The sequence below is a fragment of the Embiotoca jacksoni genome, unplaced genomic scaffold, assembly GCF_022577435.1.
Source record: "Embiotoca jacksoni isolate LCO1_2020_lvr unplaced genomic scaffold, fEmbJac1.0.p SCAF_18, whole genome shotgun sequence".
Lineage (NCBI taxonomy): Eukaryota > Metazoa > Chordata > Actinopteri > Embiotocidae > Embiotoca > Embiotoca jacksoni.
In genome coordinates, this window is record NW_027185318.1 from 8,113,963 (window position 1) to 8,138,361 (window position 24,399).

At 39.5% G+C, this 24,399-nt stretch overlaps 1 protein-coding gene across 4 annotated transcripts in view; it reads right to left on the reverse strand.

The window, feature by feature from the left end:
• Positions 1–1,201: 1,201 nt before the first annotated feature.
• The window catches only part of stxbp6 (syntaxin binding protein 6 (amisyn)), a 54,779-nt gene continuing 31,581 nt past the window's right edge, over positions 1,202–24,399 (reverse strand). For 3 of the 4 annotated variants that reach the window (XM_069152505.1, XM_069152504.1, XM_069152506.1), the window contains exons 3-7: positions 14,523–14,653; positions 14,133–14,298; positions 11,309–11,407; positions 5,299–5,456; positions 1,202–3,488 (exon numbers count right to left, since the gene is read on the reverse strand). In XM_069152505.1, coding sequence (XP_069008606.1) covers positions 3,465–3,488; positions 5,299–5,456; positions 11,309–11,407; positions 14,133–14,298; positions 14,523–14,653 — 578 coding nt within the window. In that variant the 3' untranslated portion in view covers positions 1,202–3,464. The remainder of the gene's footprint in view (positions 3,489–5,298; positions 5,457–11,308; positions 11,408–14,132; positions 14,299–14,522; positions 14,654–24,399) is intronic. The other variant, XM_069152507.1, reaches the window with a different exon arrangement.

Consider the following 24,399-nt stretch of genomic DNA (forward strand, 5'->3'; position numbering starts at 1 on the left):
GGCGAGGAGGTGGGGAAGGTAACGTAGATGTTTTGATAAGATTCATTCCCGCTTACTTGAGGTCTATATCGGCGATTTGGCTCTGCAGTTTCTTTCCTCATACTGTGAACACAGTAAATGGGTTTAAAGCTCCAAGTCTTTTAATACAAATGAAATGATATGAAAGATATGATTGAAGTTCCACAAATATAAAAATGTTATTAGCTCTATGCTGGTCTGCACTGGATGTACATTATTTTTAATTGTTTTTTGTTTTTTAATTGTCAGGACATGTGAGCATCGTAAGTGTATTTCCGTGGGTATCATAAATTCTCTGTCTATATATTCAAACTTTGCCAACTACATGAACTTGCGTGGAGCCTAAAATATTACCAGTAGATGTGTTCTGTCAGTATTTGATGACAGCACTTCACTCAGTGGTACCGCCACAAGAACTGTGAACCTGAACTCCACCCGACTTCAAACAAATGAGAAGTTGTTCAAAAGCTAAAGCTGTGTCGTGGTTGTATTTTGTGTCTGCTCGTCATGGCGTATAGTGGGGTTTCCTGGGATTTGTCGACTACATATTTTGAACAGAAAGCCTGAATTACCGAGTGGGAACCAGCAGTTTGAAGGATGTGAGCCTCGACCAAGTACGGATCGTCTAAACAAGAGTCGTAACCGTATACCGCAGTGGATTAACTGTAGAAGGCCAACATTTTGGGTAGACAGCTATATAAAAATAATATTTGTCCAAAAAAAAAAAAAAAAATCTTATAGAAACAGCATATTTGATCACACAATCAGTGTTACTAAATTTGCAAGCATTAAACATTACTGGGGTGGGGCCTGGTGTTGGAGTTGGGACACAGATCGTCTTTTTAAACTACACCACATGAGGGCAGTCTTTATACTGCAGTAAACACACACACACACACACACACACAAATTGCAGTCTTGTCGGTAATGAGCTGTCAACACTTGCTGCCTTATATTGTGCTCAAACTGCCCTCTGCAGGTGAAACAGGACAATTTCATGTCGGCCACTTGAAGACACCCCTTAATTTGACTGCAGTGCAGCTGAATCATATAATGTTATCTAAATAGTTGAATCAATGGAACTCAAAAAAAAGTCTTAGTAGTAGCAACAAATTCTATAATGTACTCAACAAACATCACCAGCATTGATCCATAGAAGAAACATCACCAGTCCAGAGGAATCAATTTGCACATGAAGTATTATGTTTATTACTTTTTAAGCAATAAGCTCAAATTAAATTGCAATGTCCCTACTTTCTAAAACATTTTCTTTTTCCACAATAATGTAAATACACACACATTGTAGAACTAGTATCAGAGTTTAAACCTGGTGAAACAAGAAAGGAAATTTTAGCATGCACATAAAATTGAACTACAGAAACGGCTAAAATTACATCAAAGTTGGCATATTTAAAGGTGCAAAATTTGACCAAGAATGAGCCTCACCGTTTTACCTCAACATGCAGTTACTTCTGCATACAGTAACTTTCTTCTGTAAACATTGTACCGATTTCATTCAATTGTAACCAAAACCTAAAGAAAACGTTCTTCATTGAACCTTGGAGGCAGTTTTTTTTTTACCCTGGATTGCTGCATAAAACAAAACAATAGTGACACTAATTTGCGGACTGAAGAGAGACGCTGACATACAAAGGCACTAATAAAGAACCATTCTGTCGTGATTGTGAACTGGACTTTATTTGACATCTTACAGTATTATAGAGAGTTGTGATCAATGTGATGAGATCAGCGTTGAAGCATGAAGTGAATCTGAGCACATCAGACAGAGAGAGTGGCACAATGACCCTCGAGACACTTTAAGCTTTTGGCAGCTTACCGTTTATGAGTAGGGAACATCAATGCGAGTAATACACAAATGCAATAATCAACAAAATAAATGTACAACTTTGGATTCCATTGTTTGATGGAATTGTTAAAGCTGGCTATAAAAAGGACACTGAGAATTCTATAAATTCATCTTCATATATAGATATTTTTTTTTTATTAAAACAATAAACATCCAAAGTGTTAAAGAGAGGAATAAAAGCACACTAAGAGTTAGGCAACTGGAACGTTTCACTGTGAACTCAGCAGTGCTCTGCAAGATAAGGTTATCAGTGCATTGTAACATCATGAATTAAAAAAAAAAAAAAAATCAAAATATAAAAAGAATCAAATACATCTCAAGTGTGAGCGAGGTCTCTTGCCAGTGAGGAAGCCAAAGTTACAGTCAGTGTGAGCGAAAGAGAAAAAACGACCACACTGGCGCAGCTAATTCAGACATTATGTCCTCTATCAGCATACACGTCATTATAATGATAAGCACAACGTAAGACTACAAAGTGTTTAAAGTTGAAATACAGCCAGGATTAATTTCAAAACATCCCGTGTTAAGGGACAAATTAGCTCTACAGACATTGAGATAATAGTACGAGAAGAATTACATGTTGCTTTTTTACAATGCAGAAGCTGGTTTACTGAATTGTTCTCCTTTAACATAAATCATTATACTGAATAATTAATATGCTCAAAAAGCTCATTCTTACAATAAAGTTCAAGTACACTTCCAAGAAATGTTAGCGTCTGTATTTTATGTAGTTTTGGTTGTTTTTGAATTATAGGCATGTCTAACAAGGAACTAAAACACGTCATAACTATTTATGTTATACGGTCACGCAAACCATTCTATTCAGCCTCACCAGCAGCTTATTAATTGGTAGGTTGGGAATATTTTGACGAACACTGTTTTGATACATATTGAAATTGTGGACGGATCAACGTACGAAAAGAGGTCAACGCAACAAAACTCAGAGTTTACTATTTTCTCCACAGATGTGATCATCGCTTTCATCTGACAAAAGTTATGGCCAAAATACCCAGGCACAACCTCAAATCTAGGCTCTTCAACACAAGTTATGTGTTGTATGTTTATGTGGTATACTATCACCCAAACCCATGAGGCTCTTTAACCCATAAATCAGACTGCATAACCCCCCCCCTGCAGTGCTCATAAATAACTCTGAACAATTAATACCTTGCGAGACAAAGCGGTTCGTTGTCTGCTAGTGATTGCTGATAATGACTTGTCAGCACGTGTACAGTCTCATTAGTGTCTGAGCATGTGAAAAGAGGAAGTGTATTGAGTGACTGACGTTATCAAGTACAGTCATAGCTGTGGCTTGTAACTTTCTTTTTGGCAAGGGACACGCGAAACATTCTGTTGACAGCCTGAAGTTGTGTTGTTTACCGCCCCTCCGCTCGATGCTTCACCATCATGAGGAACGAGGTGCACCAGTACAATAACCCAAAACATTAAAATGTTAACATCGTTAACAAATATTAATCATATTAAAACCTTTAAAAAGAATCAAATCTGGAATCCTTCTCCCGTACAGCGACTGGCGATTGCCGAACCCCCCCCAGCCCAGTTGGTTTTTGGCAGTGGTCTAACACTTGTGCTTCATGGCAAGCTGTAGAAAAATTGGGGTGGGGGGAGGGGGTGGGAATTGCAAGACAACACAGTGAGAAAACTGATGAAAGTGGCATCATCGGGTGTAATAACAACTAAATGTACCAAACACTTCACTAAAACTCAGCGGTGAGCAAGTGGGATGATTAAATGAGGAAACAGGATAGAAAGTTGACCACTTCAAAGCTCATGCACAAAGAAGAAAAAGCTGTAAAGCAAGCCAGCGGGGCCCGAAGGTTTTTTCGATTAGGTAATGACAAGGGTTTCTGCAACTTTATTTACTCTGTCTCATTAACAAGGGTATTGGTGAGCTTGACTGGAGACTCACTGAAGAGATGACCACGGCCACAAATCTAATGCAAAGCTACGGGGTGTGAAGACGTGGGGATGGGAGACACACACACACACACACACACACACACACACACACAGATTACAGAGTGAGTATGGAGTATGTTGCTGTAGCATGAGGAGAACTGAAGTCTGCAGATCGATCAAGTGGGGGCAGTAGAGCAGCACGCAGAAATTAGTGGTTTTGATTCAAACCGAGTCAGTGCAGCTGAACTGTCTGCTGTCACAAAGCAAGGCGCAGAAATAGGATTGCAGAAGTGGACAAAGAGGGAAAAAAAAGAATCAAGGTGACCCAATCGCGGTACTGCAGACACTTAAATTAAAATCAGCGGTCCAAAGGTCTACTTGCACGACATGCAGATGAGTTGAAAGTAGGGAAACTCAAATCCTTCACAATACATCTTGTCAAGCCACTCTCAAAGTCATCCTCAAACAGAATGAGGAATTACTTCCTTTATCCATCTCTAAGACTGCGAACTACTTTTGACAGGGAGCTCCAGACAAGCAACAGCATGACTCTTGATAATAAAGTGCAAGACTAATGTCGGTTATGAAGCAAATAATATAAAAGCTAATAGCGTCAAGTGAACTGAGAAACGCAAATAAATGAGCAGCTCTTTGCAGGGTGATGCAGTCATTTTCTCCTGAAACCACCAACGTCAGGGCTTTTTTTCTTTGCTTATCACAGTTTTTGTAATTCATCACAGCGGGGAAGCTCATCTGCGAGCAATGAGAGGGCCATGAAAGGCTCTTCAAATGTCTTTCAATTATCCCACCATCTCTAGTATGGTATTATGCATCATTCAAAACAGTCATTTCAGTAGGCAGTGCATGGCTTGACTATTAAAGCCAATGACATCCAACTTTTTTTTTCCAGGCATACGTCTGTCAGTGAAGGCTATAGCGGGGCTGCCTCATTTTACATGACAAGAATTCAAGCTGCAAACCCCGGAGGATGTAATGCTATACGGCGCTAATAGAAAGACAGCCACTGTATGATGATCACGATCAGGTGTGCTCATTACATAGCAATTGATTTTTTTTTTCCTTAAGTCTAGCAGTAAAAACAATATTGTGCTGATAGTCTCATTAAACAGCATGCAATTAGATTTCCTGACAAACAGGAGATATGGGATTGATGGAGGATGAGGGAACACCCTATAGAGAACTACAACAGTGAGAGTAAATGAGGGAAGGAGGAGGAAACTATTATCTTCCCAGTGCAGAGAGCCCCACTGTTAACGAAGAGGCTGGGGTCAGTGAAGCAACTCTTACACATATCCTTAGGTTAAAGAAACACGTTTCACCTTTTGGCTCCACTTAGGATTTTTGAATTCATGACTGGATGTTCTATAACACACGGGACGGTACTCTGTCAGAATTTCAACGTGCTCTGTCGAAATACGTACAGAAAGCCCACCTCGAGGTTACGCATGCATCTCGCTGACCTATCGCCTCACCTTGTGCGCGGTGACAGAAAACTGTTCGGCACTATTCATCATGTCTGCGGTCCTCTCCTCGGCCCGACCTAATCGCTCGCCGCGCTCGTTCAGAGCCTGGCTGGCCTTCTGTACAGCACTCGTCACGCTGTCTGCGGCTGAGTGTAGTATGCTGTTACCTGCAGATAAGGATGGGAGAGAAGAAGCGAGCCAGACGGAGCAAAGAGAGGCAAGAGAGAGAAAAGACAAAGGGGGGTGGGGGGGGAAAAAAAAGAAATTGTGATTCTTTGGTAAACAGCATATTGTGAGAGACCAATTGTCATGAAACAACCTGTGACATGAGACGCTTGTGGTGCAATCAGTGACCACGAGCATTATTGTTAATGGTGGAAAACAAAATCATGAGAAACAAAATGGCTTACGACAGGTGCGACGTGGGAAGATGGCTAATGGCTTTTTTCTTCAAAGCTGATTTACTTCAAGTAAAGATCAAGTGAAATTAACCTTTCCAAACTTGAAAGTATGCAACAGCCACACAAGTAAGTCTGGATTTAATGCCTCCGTGAGGAAAGCATGTCATTCCTGGAGACTTTCAGCACTGACTTTATTTTTTATTTTTTTACTTTCGGAGTCAGCTCTTCCCTAAACTGTAGAGTAATAAAGGAAGGATATGTGCTTGGCTGCATGGGCCGCCCTGAAGACCCAATAGTGGAGATCAGACCGAGTACACATCTTCAGATAGCTGTGGCAGCCCTGCGGATGTTTCCTCTGACAAGCCATTAATCTACCACACATTGGGAGCGCTGCCATTATGCACTTTGCTAACAACTAGCCTAGGAACAACAATCTTCCCGCTGCTTTCTCTTTGTTTGCAATACAGTCGCATTGCACTGTGGGGGTATAATCTCTCATTTTATAGAGATGTACCTCAGGGCAGAATGCCAGTTTAGGAAATTATCACCTCCTTTTAAACAATATTGTCACGAACTACTCATTTGACCGCATACCTTTGGCTGCCCAAAGTGTCCAATAGAACTTTGTGTCTGCGGATACAAGGTCCTGACCAGTCCGTTTTAATGACAGCCGTGTAGGAGCAGCACAGAGTAAACAATTTTGCTAAAAGACACTATAAAACGTGACTAGAATGACAACTGCACTGTAGCACAACACATTATGCCAATGGAATCATTTGTTCTCCTTTAGGTATTGATTTGGTAATGACCACTACGGCAAATACAAGGACCTTCTTTTAATATCAGACGATACACTACAATCTCTACTCCTTTATTCAGCTGTGAACAAGAGAAAAATAATTTCAAAAAACACCAGAAATACCCAGTGAGAAGATAAACTAGATTTGATTTTCCGAGGTCCATATCCTCAGATACACATTTATTGAGTTTGCGGAAAAGGTACAGACAGAGTAAACCTTAAAGGCACTGAGAGTATCAAGACCTGACAAGCCTGATTCTATCTTTTCCCACAGGAAACTGCAATATAGTAAGTGTATGTCCCCTGGCATCAAGGCAGGTAGGCTGAGTGACAGATAATTGGGAGAGCTCTGCTGCAGTGGATTATATGACAGCCCAAAAGCAGACGGCAAGACCAGCTGGTATTCCTTCAAAAGAAGTTAACTTGATAAAGTCACAGTAATTTATGTAGAGACACACCCGTGCTGCAGACACACAGGCGGATGTATGCATGGATGGTCATACCCACACCTACGCACACAAAAGGAAATGGAAACAATTTTCCACAGATTACATTAAATGAACTACGCTGCACACGGCAAACACATCGGGACCAAAGATAAAACAAGATTCACTTCCTGTTTCATGAAGTCAAAAGTGTAAAAACAACAGAATTTGTCCACAGTCGGACTGTTTCCAAGACAACGAAGGGAACTTAGTATTTACTTTCATTCGCATTAGCAAAGTTCTCGTGTTGTGATCCTGTATTGCCAGTGTGCTTCTGGTTTACACAAGCTAAAACACTTTCCTGAAAATATACTTTGTCTTAGAGGCATTAGGTCCTCAATGCAAAGGACAAGACCTCTTCACCGTCAGACAGATTTCTCTTAATCCTCCTCCTCCAGGGAAGCCCGAGGAGTAAAACTCCCTATCATCCTCGATATAACCCCAACACTCAGAGCCACACCACGCCATACACTCAGAGAACATCTCCATCTATTTGTCTGCCCACCATTTTCCCTTCTCTTGTGCCCCTCCTCTTCTCGTCTCAAAGATCAGTGGCAGGCTGCAACATGGGCTCCCCCAGTGTTGAATGTAATTCGAGAAAAGGCAGGGTGGAGACATTGTACAGGGTTTGTGAGGGAGGTGCAGCATCACAAGCTGAATGGAAAGTGTGGAGGAGTAGATTATGTTATGCGATGCCACTGCTGCTCAGAGGTTTCGATTCAAAGAGGAAGCTGATCAGCCAACACTGTTATCAGAGGGGATAGCAACAGATCTGTACTTTGGATGAGACAGGAGTTGAAGTTTTATGACACTGATGTTGTATCTTAAAGAGGGGCTTTTTGTGAAGCTACGTTGACATTTTTTTTTATCTACTAAACCCATGACACACCTCTCTTAACAATGGAGAAGGAATTCTCCAAAGATACCCAAAGATATCAACATAATCAGCCTCGTTTTCCCAAACAATGGAGTCTGAACAAAGAGGCAAGTGGTTTTCTGGCAACAAAATATTCCAGATAATAGAAACTACGAGCATAGACCAGCATAACAAGGAAGTGGGAGAAAAAAAATAAATAAAAAAAACCCCACTCCACGTCAACCCCTTTTCCAATTCTGCTGTAAGCAGTAAGTTACAGGCTGCACTGCCATGATGCCAAGAAAACAATCTGATGGTTATCAACAGGAACATGTCAGATACAGTTCACAAGAGGCTGACAGCCAAGTCCCATTTAGTATCACAGTGTATGGGATTTATAAGATTGGACGGTTAACTTCAAAAACAAACACCCTGACAGCAAAAATGCATCCAAACAATACATGCTGTAGTGCATTTAATATTCTCATTCTGGCAGCGAATGTGATCATATAATCACTGTGCTGGGATAATGCTGTGGGGTATATTATGTGTGGGTGTTTCAAGGGAGCGAGTGTCTAACAATGATTTATGTCGTACTGTGCACTTATCTGCACTTGAGCAAGTTCCATCAAAAAATGTCCCTTAATACCAAGATATCACGAATTAGGATGGTGTTATTTATCGAAAGACACTCGTGAAACATTCTGTCAAGGATTTTGGTAAAGGATCCCAATCCTATTCATAATTCCCTATATATCCAGAGCCTCATCACTGTGAAGCACACGGCGTTGCACTTATTTTTAAGCAGAATCTTCTTATCCCAGTTTCTGCTATAATGAAAGAGGCCATATCAAAACATTTTATCACTTATTTTACAGCAGATTCATATACTTCCTGTTCAGAGAGGCCACACAACATGATTGGATTTTGCTAATGTTAACTGCAAATCCAAAACGCACGTCAAAGCAGTTATTAGCAGAGAAAAACACAAATGTAAGATTAACCTATCCCATCTATTTACACGAATACAGTCAGCTGTATTTGCAAATAATAAATATTTCTTACAAATTCTTGGTTGATTTTAAATTTATAGTAAACATGTATGTAAAAATGTGGGTGTTCAACATTATGAATATTTTCAACCTAAACCAAACAAATCCTATTTTCCTGATGACAGAAATGAGCCGAAATGGAGGATAAGCAGAGAGTAAACAAGGCTTTGTGATGGCAATATTAAAACATAATCAAATAAATGTCTGTATAATAACTGCTGCTTTCCTAATACCTTTTTCACCCAAGCCACAAATGTATCGGCAATTCATTTTTCGATTCAACTGGTTGTTGTTTTTAAGCGTGACAGCAGCACATTGTGAGAATTGGAGGGAAGAAGCTCTACAGTTAATCAGTAATGTAAATTAAAACATTCTTGTAATACAGCTAGTTTTGCTTTTCTGGTTCAGAGGAAATGATTAACCAAAATCTTTGAGGATATTATATACTTTACATCCTTCTGGATAGGGTACTTACATACTTGAAGTTCATAGTTCATTCGATGCTGTTTGTATACATGTTAGTGTATTTTGCGCAATGGTTAGGTTTCTACAGTATAAAAACCACGATGGCAGGTAAAGCTCTGGTACTTTCAGTAACATTACTGCTACTTTACAATTCCAAAGGGATTACACATAAAAGAATAATGTATAAAATGGGTGGAAAATTCATCAAGAAACAGCTATTAGACATCATAGGGGCCTAAAGGCACAGCTATGATGCTCCAGCTGCAGGATAAAACCCTGCTGCAGTTTAATTAATGCAAATCTTGACATTACCCAAAGCAGTGTAATGAAACTATAGCAGAGGTTCAAACAGAAAGGGCACCACCCCCTGGCTCCTGACACACATCTATTACTTCTCTATAGCCCGTTATCCAGTTACATTTTTTAATCCAATCATTTTTCTACACTTTTCCTGCAGTTTTTTTTTTTTTTTTCAGTGCAGTCAATTCACTTTCCTCTCTTTCACAAGTCACACCAAAATCTCCATTTCATTGCTCCGTCTCCTTTCTGTACATTTCCCTCTTTTTTCTGAGACCACTTGTTACCATGAAATACACAGTATAATCAATTGTTGCACATTAACTCATTAAATCTAACACGGTGCATCAAATTAACATAATTATTCCTTGTATTATTACGCTTGAACATAGCGCATACTGCTCATAAATTCGTTCTCAAACACATTTTTGCACTTATTCTTTCACGTAAATTTTGTATTAATACATTCTTAGCTTTTGTGGTAGTTGCATTTTTCATACTTAGTAAGAGAAAAAAACAAGCATCCATACAATCTATTTTCTAATCATCATGCACTACTACACCAAGGCAAATTCCTTGCGTGCAAAAAGTTACTTGGCAATAAATCTGATTCTGAATCTTTGGCCTTACATAAACTCAATTGCACTCCCGTTTAATTGTAAATGTAAAATGTGTGATCCAGTGCTGGAGTTAACCGCAAACAAACAGTTACTAAGCAATTAATCTATATTGTCTTGAAAACCATCCTGTAGTGAGAAGGATGTGTAGTTAGAACGACTATTCCAATGCCTTTATTAACAACTCAGAGAAAAGCATGACATTGTTCAGCCCCCCAACATTTTATCATGAAGGAAAAGGCTTGACCTTGCTTGCTCATTTGGCCTTTAGTTTAGTCACTGTCACGCTGTTTGAAAATGCTTCAACGAGGCTCTAAAACACTATTGGGGACAAGCATGGAACATTATGTCCTAAATACACCATAGAGCTGTGCCAACAGTGACAGAAAAATAGCTACTAGGTATTCATGAACAGCCTACTCCCAGTGGCTTTAATCAGCAGATAAATGTCAGCGTCACACAATGCATTAAAAAACATAATTTCCATCATTATAGTCAGATGTTACGCAGAAGTACAGAATACTGAGGACATCATTAGCGACGAATCTCTCCATCATTGTATTGCACTCGTACAACAAAATGTGATTTACGTCTGTGCAGTATTTGTCGGTGGCTCTGTAAGCAGTATGACAGTGAGGGGTCAGGTAAGTGAATGTAACTCGTAAGCTTTGGATGTAAACTAAAAATCCCCTTCAGCACGTACTCAACCCCACGGTGACACATGAAAAATGTATGCACGTGTTCACTGGGAAAATATACTTGTTTGCATTCTTGCTGCTGTTAAAGGTAAAATGACCGATTTGCAGATAGTACGGGAAACATCTTTCTAATATCCTTGATTTGGTTGTAATACAAGACAAGAGTTCAAATTAAGTGAAAATTAAGTTTCTGCAAGATCATTTATCTCATCAAATTGAATACTAATGAAACCATTACAGGTTAGTAGGGGATATATATGTTTAATTTAGTCCCAGAAACTGCATTCCACATGGAACTCATCATGTTTTTAGTAAAGGGTATAACATCTCTTTCTTATTTTGCTCTTACCTTGTCTTAATAGATGACCAAGATGTGAAACAAATTCTTTCCTCATTCTGTTCAAAAAGACCTGGCAACGGAAAATGACTGAATCTACTGCTTGGCCTTCTGCGATGAGAAAATATCAGAAATCAAGGTCAGCTTTGATGCTCAAAACTTGATTTTGAAATTGGTTACTTAGTTTTGAAATTAGTCGAAAGGGGTTAAAGTTTTTGGGTAATTAAATCACGAGTTAAGCACTGTCAGGCAGCCATAAAAATAATTATTTTTATTATTATGCATTTATCGAGTAAACCAGGTCACACAATTAATACTGAATTGTTTTATTTATTTTGGATTAAGAAAATAACTGGTTTGTTGTGTTAGTGAAAACATTTCAAGACTTAGCCCACTTTAATACAAGCTGCTTGTTTTTACCTTAATAGAAGTCTTCAGGAAGGAAAATTCACACAAAACTTTGTTTTGTTAGATTTGAATCTAAATGAAATTTGTCTCCGCCTAGTTTACACAAACACATCAGTTGGACAGAAAGGGTCAGGTGGGAATTGGGTTAGAACAGGGTATAACAGTGAGGGCAGTAGCCCAAGTCGGCACTGATAACAAGGCAATTAGTAAAGTAGCTGCTTTTATTTCTAGACCCATTACATGCCTCATCAAGGATCAAAAACACGGGCCTGTGCATCTACCCCATACCGCCCGGGCAGAAATCTTTGTAAACAGGATACAGTAACACAGCTACCATGAATATGAACGAGGGGGTGGGGTAAGAAGCCATTTACGATATTAAAATCATACAAATAAAGTGTTTTTTTTCCCCCATCACAATATTGAGTCCTCCCCATGCGTTGCATGGATAAGACAGCCTCTGTCTAAAGTCTGTTATTGTTTTGAAGATCGACAGGACCTTTGGTAGTAACCTGATCAAGATCGGGGATGGAGCATGAAGAACAAACCTGCTCGTACCCTCAGACCACTGATAACACTATCATGACATCCAAAGTCCATGCAGCAAACTTTGCTTTGTCGTGTCAATGTCGTGTCTAAGTTTACTATCTTCCAAGCAAAACATACTTGTCTTACAGAAGTGCTTTATAAAATGATTTTATTGCACAGATTCACTCGTCTCGACTCCTTGCGATGGGAAACCGGCTTTATGTGCATTCATTGTCTATTCTGTGTTTTTCAGGGGACTGCCATCTTGGGTATTTCTGCAGATAGAGACTCCCACAGTTATGGTCCCACACCTGAGCAGCGTCATGATTTTTGTTTTGCACTGGTGTGAGACTTAAACTGGAGGGGACAGAAGTGGCAGCAGGGTGGGCATCCTCTCTACTACTCCTCTCACAATGTGCGTGGTAAACAGTCAGCTTTTTCATCTATCACGCGAAGCTTCCTCCATGCATTGAGCGATGAAAGTTCATTATTACTCGTAGAAAACCACTGCTTTGGCACGAGAAAAGTGTCATTTAAATAAGAAATATAGCTTTGTGTGTGAATTTATCCATATTACAAGCATTTGGTGTACATCAGGGGCAGTACTACGATCCACAAGTTTCTTGGACTGCAGTTGAGTTAAAACAATGCTACAGGACCCCTCCGTATAATTTTCAGATGTACTGGAGGCGTGAGGTTGATATGCAACATCTGTGCTGCATAATGCATCCTACTTTAAAGCGTCTCGGGTGCAGTGCTCTCTGGGACGCCGCTACCTTCCCACCTACACATACCGAGCATGCACCAAGGTCAAGGTTGAAAAAAGTTCAATGTGGAAAAGTTTTTTTCAGAGTAGGAGGGGTGTCAAGGTAACGTAACATGATGTTGGACGTACTGGCAGCGTTATCAATGAAAAGATAGTGGGGTTTCCACACAGAGTAAGAAAAACAGGCACAAAGTAAATTTGAAAGCACCTTGTGTCTTCATATATATATATATATATATATATATATATATATATATATATATATATTAAATCTCGGTATGAGAAAATACAAAAATTTCCGAGATTTAATTAATAGTTTAACAGATGAATTTTTGGTTTTTATGCATATCTATTTCTGGTAATCGATTCTTGTATACTCCATGCGGGGCAGAAGGACACCACGCAGGGGGCGGGTTGGGGGTGTGTTTCTAGAAATGATACCATGAATAATACAACAGGTGGAATGGTTCTCAAAGACGAGGCTTGGGAGTAAACAGATCAATATCCGATTAAGCCGCCCAGGATGCTGCATTCTCACCATCACCTTAACCCTCCTACAGGAAACAAACTATTGCAGCAAGCAAATGATGTCATGTTATGTTCACATTTTACAAGGCTGAAATGTTTGACAATTGATTGTGTTATGACTTGTTTGATCAGCTTGTCTTTATTATTAGTGTCAAACAGAACCTCAGTGGCTGTTACAGCTTTTACGGTTATGTATAATGTTATTTAGAAGGGTGGAAATCAATCAAAAAATATTGAGTCTCACACTTCAGGCACATTCAAATGTGTCAACATCATCAATTAAGGAAAATCATTACTTAGTGTTATGGTGAGTATTTCTATGTGCTGTAAAACCAGTTGATGTGTGTCTGATGCTTTGAGTCAGAGCTGATGCATTTTCTTGGACATCCTCTTTGACTTCATTTCAGCACACAACAGATGCTCTGTGCAACGAATAAGCATACATTTTCATACACACCAGGTGCTGGTTGTCATCATACATAATTCGGTTCAGGCTGGATTACAGCACAGTTTGACAGCAGTGAGTCTGGCACTGTGGACTCACTGGGTACCGAGTAGAAACATTAACAAAGGACAGTCAGCAGTGAATTCTTTTTATGGTCTTACCCCCCAGCAGTTTGGACTGACAGTTGACGAACTCGGGTTTCCGCGCTGCGCTGTAGCGCTGGCAGGTGTGGTGAAGAATCTGGATAAAGGTGCACTTCTCTCCCGCTGAGCCAGCAACCCACTGGTCGAAAGCATTTTCGAACATCAGGTCAAACTCTGGACAGTCCTTGGAAAGACCAGCAGTGAAAGGGAGACATGAGTCAGGGGCTGAGAGAGTGTAGTGAGGGAAAAGATGCATCTCAACTATCAGGCAGAGCAATTCTGAAATTTGGACACAGCAAAATGTTGTTTTGTATGAGCAGTACTTGTGTACCCCTAAAGATTAAAGATGCCCCTCGCTATATTTACTTAATTTATAGCACCGGTTGACGTGAAGTGAAAATGACATACTTTGCTGGGGTCAATGCCGTTGACCTGCCGCAGCTGGTCAATTGTCCACTGTGATCTTTTTATGAAGGCGGATGATCCTTGGAACTGCTTCACCTTAGTGATGGATAAATGGGACGGTTTCTTATTTGTCACTGTGGAAACAAAAACAACAAAACACGTTGGTTGAGCCCGATGCAGCAATAAGCAGCACTGACATTAAAACCCAGAAAATGAGGTTTCTGTAACTTGTAGACACCGTTTAGGTGCTATACTAAAAAGTTTGGATTGGGATAACTAGACAGTTCAGGAAACCACGTGAGAAATATCAGTCATGCAAAAGTCACAAGCTTCCTTCAGTGGGTGGAAACAAAGGGATCTATTAACAATGAACATTTCCCTTTTGGAGCCAACAGCAACAGAGACCTTGATAAAAAAAAAAAATTTGCGATGAGAAGAAAAAGCCTCCCAATGAACATACAAGCCCTGTAAACATGGGTCTGGCTTTTATATTCATCCTACCACTATTTGTGCAGCAATCTTATATACAGTATACTGTGTGATACATTTCTGTTGTGTAACATTTTCCACACTAATCGTTTGAGGAATACCAGCTTCACTCATCCAAGCATTACAGTACAACTGTTTACATTCCCCGGCATTTCTGTGTTTGACTCTTGCCGCACAGAGATCAGCACGACCACATTTTTCCAGATCATCGAGGCTTTGAGTTCCAATCATTTGCCTGAACTGTTTTATATCCGTGTGGCTGAAATCGGAATCTCTTTGTCATTCTCAGGGGTAACATGCTCCTGTTTTGCTTTTTTTTTAACCCCAGCAGCAAACTTCTGCTTCCCCTCTTCCACATTCGCCATTGCGTCATCTTAGAGAGATGGGAAGTGTTCGGGTCACTTTCTCTGCTGATCCTCTTCACTCCACCACAATCCCTGCTGGCTGCCATGTCCCATTCTCCCCGATTGTTGAGGTTTACTTTGCGAAAGAACTACTACACCCTTTTCTGGAAATGATTTTGAAAATATACTGTAGGTAGGGCTGGTTGTTACATCAGGTGATACGTTCAGTAAGCCAACTCCCACGAGGCGTGGGATGTTTGGATATGTTTTGTGTGTCCATTTAGACAGCTGCAGTTAATACTGGAGGTGCTGGCCTGAGGTTGCAGGGTGGAACAGGCAGACAGAGGAAGACAGATGCAATACAAGCAGGCAGACATTTCTCTTTCATCTTTTCTTTGAGAATGTATCCTGATTCAAACAGACAAGTACTACCATGAAAAACAGATGAAGTGAGTGATCAGATCTGTCCGGGGTCACATTGAAGGCTAATAAGAGATCTAGCAAACTCCAAAAAAAAATCATAAAGAGAATGACAGCTGGATGTAATGAAGCGGTGTGTCGAGGAGTAAAGGTCTAGAAGCTAAGGTCATCCAATTCACTGCAAGAATATTTTCTGAGTTACATTGGTGTCAGATGATACACTATAGCACAGAAGCACTGCTTTCCCCAAACTGATAAGGTAGAAATTGGGTTTTTGTTACAATTATAGTGAAGGACTGGTAGCTGAGAGATAATAGTAAAACAAATTAAAAAACAAATTTCAAACTGACATAAGTTCAGTGTAAATTCAGATTTCTTATAAGCAAGCTTCACCATCTTATCCAACCAAAAATGTCCCACACTGCATGGGGCTGCAATTAATTTTTTTCACTATCAATGAATCTGACAATCATTTTTTCAATAAACTGAAAAAGCTTGGTCTATAAAGTGCCACAAAATAATGGTAAATGCTCATCACAAGTTCCCAGAGGCCAAGGCTAAGTCTTAAAATTGAATTTTTTTATATATTACATTTTATATTATACTAAATCAGAGAAAAGCATGACATTCAAAGGTTTCAGCTAAAATGAGTGAACGTTTAAACATTTTTCTTCAGTCATTACTAATCTATTTATTATTTCAGGACAGTGCTGTGTCATGTCACAAGTGTGACCTGCCTGCCAGTTTGCTTATTGGAAAAGGTACCGTGACTCAAAGCAGAACAGTCAGCCACAGCAGGCGAATGCAACATACTGGAAATGCACCAACAGCACTTTTACAATATGCGGTCGTAACCTCTGATCTCATGTCTCAGCGGCTGTAAATATTTACACCTACAACATGAAAGATGATGAAAATAAAATCATGATTATGAATGAATACAACCCTTAAGCCCGAGCGGCTCTGACTGACACATTGGTTCATTTGCATACACACTGTCAGATCGCAGGCTTTGTGGTGAAGCTGCTTTCAAAACAATCACACTTGACGCCACGATTAGAATAGCGGTTTCATAACTCAGCAAAAACTGTATGACACACAAGAAATGCATAGTGAATGATCAATTGCTCACACAAGAAGGAAAAAAAATACAGCGCATTCAACCTGGTAGCACTGTTTCACTATTTATCTTCCTTTTTTTTTTTTCAAACTATGACATTACAATGAGACCTGACAAGTGAAATGCACCAGCAGATATGTTAAGGAGACCCAATGTCTCAAGGCCACGGAGCTAAATCATCAACACATCAAAACAGAGGCTTTAATCAAACTGCCAGACACCTTTGTGCCTCTCAAATCAATTTCATATTCAACTGTTGACTCCCACTTTGTCTGAGTAGCTCCCTTGAATATTAGAACAATTACTGAAAGTTAGTAGAGCTGGCTTCACTGAAACAGCAATCAAGGAAGAAAAATATGTATACTCAAGCTCTTCTGCAAAAATGAAACTTCCAAGTCCCTCGTCCTGATGCATTTAAATCACAGTGATACTGTGAGGGTGGAGAAAACCCAAATAACAATAGAGTCAATCAGAGATCATGATAAAGTCATAGTGACATTATTAAGCATGTTGTTGAGCCACATTTAATCAATACTTGATATCCAGTGTCACAGTAAACTCATCTTTTGGATTACATCTTTTAAAACCACTTTCGAATGTTGAACTGTGAATATGAAACTATAATGTGTCATTTTCTTCACTCTCGCAGAGGCAATCCTTGAGCACTATTAAAGTGTAATAAACTGAGAATGAGCAGAGAACACCCGGCTAACTAATATATCTAGAAGCGAAGAGAGACCGCGACCACTGAAAGGCTGCCAGACGCATTGTTTCCATGAGGACTCGCTGTCAGAGGAAGGCCATGCTGGGGTTCCTGTGCTGCTCCTTTCACATGCTCTGGTGGTGACATGCTATCGCTTCCTCCAGTGGATCAGTCCCTTGTTGTGCTTGGCTATGTGTGAGGGCTGCAGCCTGAAGGGAAACCCGTACTGTACCCTTTACAGAACTGCGGACACCACAGTGGAAACATTCTTAGGATCGGCTTACCCGCAAGGAAATATCGCCGTGGTTGTGGTTGTTAACATAGAAACGCGAGCACCGGGATGAGTTTAAGCACCCGCTGTAGTGACATAACTGAACATGCAAGAAGCCTGTATGTTGTCGATCGTGAATGCGAACTGGTGTTTTTTTTTGTGGAAATGTTCCAATATACTGTAGCTCTATTGAAACAAATATGATCCAGAACAACCATCGAAGTACAGAACAACTATGGAAAGCAAAAATGTTTGAGCTAACAAATGACACCATAAAAGCCAAGAGAATATGACGGACCACCCACATGGCATAACATTAAAAACGTCCTTTCACTTATATAACACAACGTAATCCTTCTGTCAGCAATGATTCTTATCAAAACTCCTCATCCAAAAAAACAGAAATATGATAAGCATCAACATTTTGGTCCAACTAAGAAAAAAAAAAAAAAAACCACAGAATAATAAATCAGATTTTGATGATAAAGTGAAACTGTCCAGTCTGGGAGACGCCGTTGCCTTCGGATTCACCCACTGAGAAGAATACAAAGTGTTACTACACAAGACATTTTAGCCGTTTGTACAAACACAAATTTCTGTCTACTTTGTTTTGTATTGACAATTTGTGATTATGCTGCTGCACAGATCTTTGTTTATATTACAAATTCTGATTAAACTTTGAGGACACTTTATCCGTCAGACGGAAAAAATGAAAGTGTGTTTTTAATTATTTGACTCCTTTCTACCCGACATCAAAGAGGCATTTCACAGCCTCTATGGGCTGGACATCTCTTGACAAATCAAGCCCCTTCTGTCTGTAGTAAATTGTTTCTATGCTCCGACATTAAGTAGGGACATTTGCCATGGCAATCTCATTTGCACGGCACAAATTAAAAAAAAAAAAAAAAAATCTCAGAAGCAGGGCCTTTCACCTGGTCAGGTTCATACAGGGACAGCAAGGTACAATGCTCCACATGCGAGCTTGACTCTATAAATCCATTTGACTAGGATTACAACAGTAGGAAATGCTAATGAGTGATAAGTGCTGTACTACAAAGAGGTGTAGTTTGTTTGGTTTGGCTGAGGACCTTTCTCCGTTTGTAATACAGGAATGCTCTCAAGGGATACATCATGTGCTTAAACAAACTAAACAAATGAGTTCATGAGTTAAGAGCCCAATGCAGCAAATGATGCTTAGAAAAAAGAAGAAAAAAAAAATAAAAATCAGGAAATAGTTCAAAACTCAATTGCTGCTGTTTAAACAAAACACAGTATTCATTTGTCAGTTTTTGACATTTGGAAGTCATGTTCTAATGGGTCTTCAGATCATTACATAACAAGTGAGCAGCTGAAAGCTCACAGCTTGTGTGAGGAAACATAATGCTTTCCACTCAAGCAAATCATTTGTTTTACACTCTGTGAATTCATTGAACTAAAGAGTTATTATCAGATGAGTGAAGTAACCTATGAAGACATACTGTATATTTTATGGCCCCATAAAACCTCGAGGTCAATTTGCAATACTTATGGATTGCAGAATAGTTCCTTCCTTGAAACAGCTATCTTGTTACAAAGAGCACCATTTTGAAAGGTAAAACCGTTTATAGTTCGCCTAGCAGGTTGAATGTTGTGGTTTGTTATTAGAGCTGTCGTCTGAGGGCACGTCTGACACTTTTCTCCGTCTGGGTCTATGATTACAGCTCTATTTTAAAGCTGCCCCCACTCTGCTTGAGCTGGAACACACTGTTATCTTCAGAAAGAAGCTGTCACCGAATGAACCACAGCACAGACTGGATTGGCAACAACACCCTGAAACAAAGGCCTCTACAGTCTATTCATGGGCCCCAAAACACAGCTACCGCTGTTCACAAGGGCTCTCAGGCAGGATGGTACACATGCAGTGACAAGGCACCAATAGTGAAAGGGAGTGCATTTACCACAGTGAACAACAGCTAAAGAATAGAGGTCAGCTTCTTGCAACCGTTGGGAGTGACAAGTTACTAACACAACAGATTCAAACACCATGAGCTTAACATAACACAACGAAGCACTTTCTACTTTTATAACAATAATATCTTTACGAAAGGCAGTAGCCACGCAGTTTCAAATGCGAGTTACTATAAAAAAAAAAAGTGTTTTAATGCAAATGTGTAATATTTCAACTTCTTGTTTAAATTTCCATTGATTTTAAATAACAATTTCATGAAAAGATTTCTAATCAGTGAGCAAAAAAAAAATCTTAACTATCTAAATTTCATTTTGATTAAGACTAAATAACAAGGATCCTTTAAGAAAATGCTTAGCATTTTACATATTCTTTAGGTAAAAAAAATCCTTCCAAATATTTAAGAAATCCACGTCATATGTGACGGATTTTTTTTGTATTTTGCCATCTTGGAATGTGTTTGAACTTTTAAGATAATCTATCTTGAATTCAACAACTAAAACCCTTTGAGACACGTGACAACGTCGCCACTGTGGTAAAAAAAAACTTATTTCCAATGGTTTGCATGGAATCAGGACGCACACGCGTGCCCAAAATTCAATTAGTTTAAAGTTTGGCCGAGAATAGCTTCGCGGCAAAGAGAAACAGGTCCAGCCAGGCATGGAAAGTAAAATAGAGGAAAAGATGATATTGTGTGTTTGAATTCCCTGAGTAGTACAGCATAAGTTTGTGTTCTGAGAAACTTGGGAGGAAAGCCTTAGTTTGGAAACATGTTTCCAACATCCGGTGTGTTTTAAATGTAAGTAGCTCGGTAGGCGATGTGTGTACTGCTGGATTGGATTAGGATTACCATATGGTTCTAACTATTCCTCATCAATGCCTCCTACAATCTTGGAGTTCTGAAAACTCTGCCTTGCTTTGTCCTCTTCGACTTACTTGAGCATCTTGTCAGAAACTCGCCGTGAGTGCAGCGCAAATCAAGCTGTGTCTGAAAGGGCCTGAACTCTACAAGAATCCTGCACCACTTGCTAAAACCTGTAAACCTCCACAGTAGCTAATACTGATTGCTGTTACAAAGACTACAACTCCAGGAGGCCAAGGTTAATTGTTGAAAAGGAATAAAATATGATCTCATAATTGTATCAGATCGAACTGAGTGGCCATGTTTGTTTGTTTTAATTACAATGGAGGTGACATTTATATATAACCTTGTGTTTCAATCATGCTCAAACAATATGTTCAGATTAAAACTAGTTCGTGTCAGGTTTGATCTTTTAAAATTTAAGTCAATCCTTTCATCTGAGCTGCTTTAAAAACACAAGAATTCCAAAGCCAAATGAGCTTTTTAGAACGTAGAGTTGTTGAGGCTGCCTTATGCCTCCAGTCACATCTGTTATCCATCCAATTATAGCATTCACCCAAGGACAGCACATTAAAAGGATTCTGGAGGCTTGACAAATCGTGTGCGTCAGCCATTCAAAACCAAAACTCTTTTAAGGCACTAAAGCGTCTATGGGTTCATCTCAAATCAAGACAAAATGAAAATATATTATATTAAAAATGCGGTTGAGATGAAATGTTCAACAAATTTCATGTTTTGTTTTCATGCTTAGTTGGGGTTTTTTTAATAAACGTGTATGGGATGTAAATTATTTGCAATGTGCTATATATGAGCATTCATAACACAATTTGGCAATTCTTTAATTCACTTTCTGTACAGTGTCAAATTTCTCCTTTGACTTTTTAAGATACGAATTCAAGTGGACCCAAATTGGGGATTTTAGAGTGATAAATGGTTTCAGACCAACATGTCAGGCAAAGACTGTATTTAATCACAATGAAGAAGCAATATGCTCTGTTGGACTCTAATGAAGAGAAACAAGCAAGAATATTATCAGAAAATACAGAAGAAACTAATCTCACTTTGCAGAGGCAGGTCATAGTATTTCTCTTTTTCATCTTGCCTCCTGCTCCTGAGCACATCCAGGGAGAAAAGACGAGGTCTCTTGTGAGACCAATATTCTACATTATGACCCCCTAAAATCATCCATCACCCAGTGCTCCATAGACCACTTAATAATCTGGCTATTCAGCCTAGGCCCCGGCCCACATAGAGACATTCTTCTAGAGCCAGAGACCACGGATACAAGGAAATATTTAATTACAATGGGGCACCGACCTCCGACTTCCCTGCTGTGATGCTGTGGGATGGATTCAATGCCAATCTGTCTGTCTAGGAACCCTACCGGTCACGTAAAACCTGGATTGATCGCGTTTCTGCATGACTTCACACAGTTCAATGGTAAATTACACGTTTTACTCTATTAAATGTTTATTGGTAACTGATTGGTATTTGTAAAAAATAAATCTATATTCCACCTCACTGGACAAAAAGCAAGAACTGAACAGAGAGAGAGTGGGGCATAGACGCCAAAAAGAAGCAAAGACATTGAGACATTGTGATTATCGCACATTTAGCAGTACAATCTCAAAGCCAGGTGTCGAAACACATGTACAAAATGCGTTGAGTGAGCCAAAGCTCTGGTGCACATTAATACACAAAGACCTCATATCAACCTCATCTGGATAACATCACACAATAGCATGCACTGGTATCTCAAACAGTCAAAACAAGGTGCATTCCTTAACACTTACTTCTTCAGGATGACCTAAACTGATGTGCCTGGAACAGATATCCTCACAGCAGAGCCAACCTCCGTGTCAAGCCTGGGTTACATTGCGTTTGACAGATCGTATTAATAACCAGTTTGTGAACCCAAATGGACGGTGAATTCAGCTGATGTCAAAGAGGTTCTTCATCAGAGCAGCATACACTAACTTGTCTTGACATAATCCTGAGACACCACTTTAGGAAATACTGTTTAGTATGTCATTTTATCTTTTAAAAGAAATCCAATTTGCAGTAACTGTATCCCCGAAACGATCCACCATTATGCATGATCACTTCAGAGATACAGGAGTGTTTACCTCTTGTCTCAGTGGTCTGACTTTTGGTTCTAGGACATTAGAAATCTAGTAATATAAACCTACTGCGTTAATGCTAATTTATCCATCATCTGATTTTAAGTTGTTCACAGCCATTAATGAATTCGCTTAGTGGAGTTGGATTGAATACCGTGTCATCCCAGCAAATTCTCCCTTAGGCTCTGAAAAGTGAAATCAAATGATGAATCAAAGCATTACTTTTCAGGCTTTTTGCCAGATTTCATTTCCTGGCCCATCTGTTCTCTTTTAGACGTTTAGTGAAGCACTGTCTGTAGTTAACATTGGAAAGACGGAGATTATTATTGCGCTCTTTTCCAATATCCAAGAACACACACTGCTCTGAGAGTTGCAGGAAGCCTTAAGAAAACAAGCTATTCACGGTGTCATTGCTGTGATGGGTAAATTCAGAGCAAGATATTTTTGGGGTCTAAAACAGCAGAAGACATTTTTTTGAATGGCAAAGAAAATGACTGAGCCATGCAGGATTATGCCGCAGGGCACCTTATTTTTTTTTTTTTACTTTCAGTTTTGACAACCTGTCTACTTTTCATAAGATGAAAGCAAAAAAAAAAAAGCTTTGCCATTCATTTGTTGTTCCTGATTTACAGGATGTGCTGTAGCCAAGAGAAAAATATCTTGTGTAAAAAAAAAAAAAAAACGGTAATATCTAACAGTTGTACGTGAATCTGTGTGCATGTATCAACTGTACAAGGCTTTAATATGTCAGAGACAAGGTAACCGCTACGTTCACAATTCCCTTCACGTACAGTATACAGGCAGGATTACATCCCCGCCTGACATGCGCCCTCAGGATTATAGAATGTGGTCAATATTTCATGTGAAGTAAATAAATTACACAGTAGTAAATCTTTATGACCTCTTCGAATTGTATTACACACTTTATAATGGATAGGTCAAACTCCTTCTCCAGGACCAGCAGGGATTAGGGTGATAAACTGAACACTCAAAAAACGCACACCGATTCACTCGTAACAGACACCACAAGCTAAAAACAGGAGAGTTCAGCTACTCCTAACAGAAGAACTTGCTGCACTCAGCAAATTTCTCAGCAACAGATACCGTTACATTTTTGAGTCATTGAAGTGTTCGGGGTACCCGACAGAATGACTGTGTGGGGCTCCATGAAGACTCCTCATCAAGAGTTACAGACTAGAGTATGATCAAGGTCAAGCACAAAGTCAACTGAGCCCACAAATTACATTTAGCAAATGGTGCCGTTGCATGGAACAGAAGGCTCCGTTATGTATGCTTCCTAAGGGACAAAACAAAACCCAGGAGTTATTAAAATAGTATTTTAAATTCAGGAAAACTGGATTAATTCCTCAACACCAACTGCAGCTTTAAAGCTAAAACAATTATGATTGTAATAGGAGCCGAAGGGCTATCATTTAGTCTCTGCTGGATAGATTTTGTCCTCCCAACAGCCCCTTATTTGCTGTCTACATTAACAACAGTCTCCAAGATAATACAGATGACCTAACCGTACCTTAAATATGACACAATGGTGACAGATGCGTGCAATTAAAAGGGTTTGTAAGACAAATACCATCTGTACCAAATG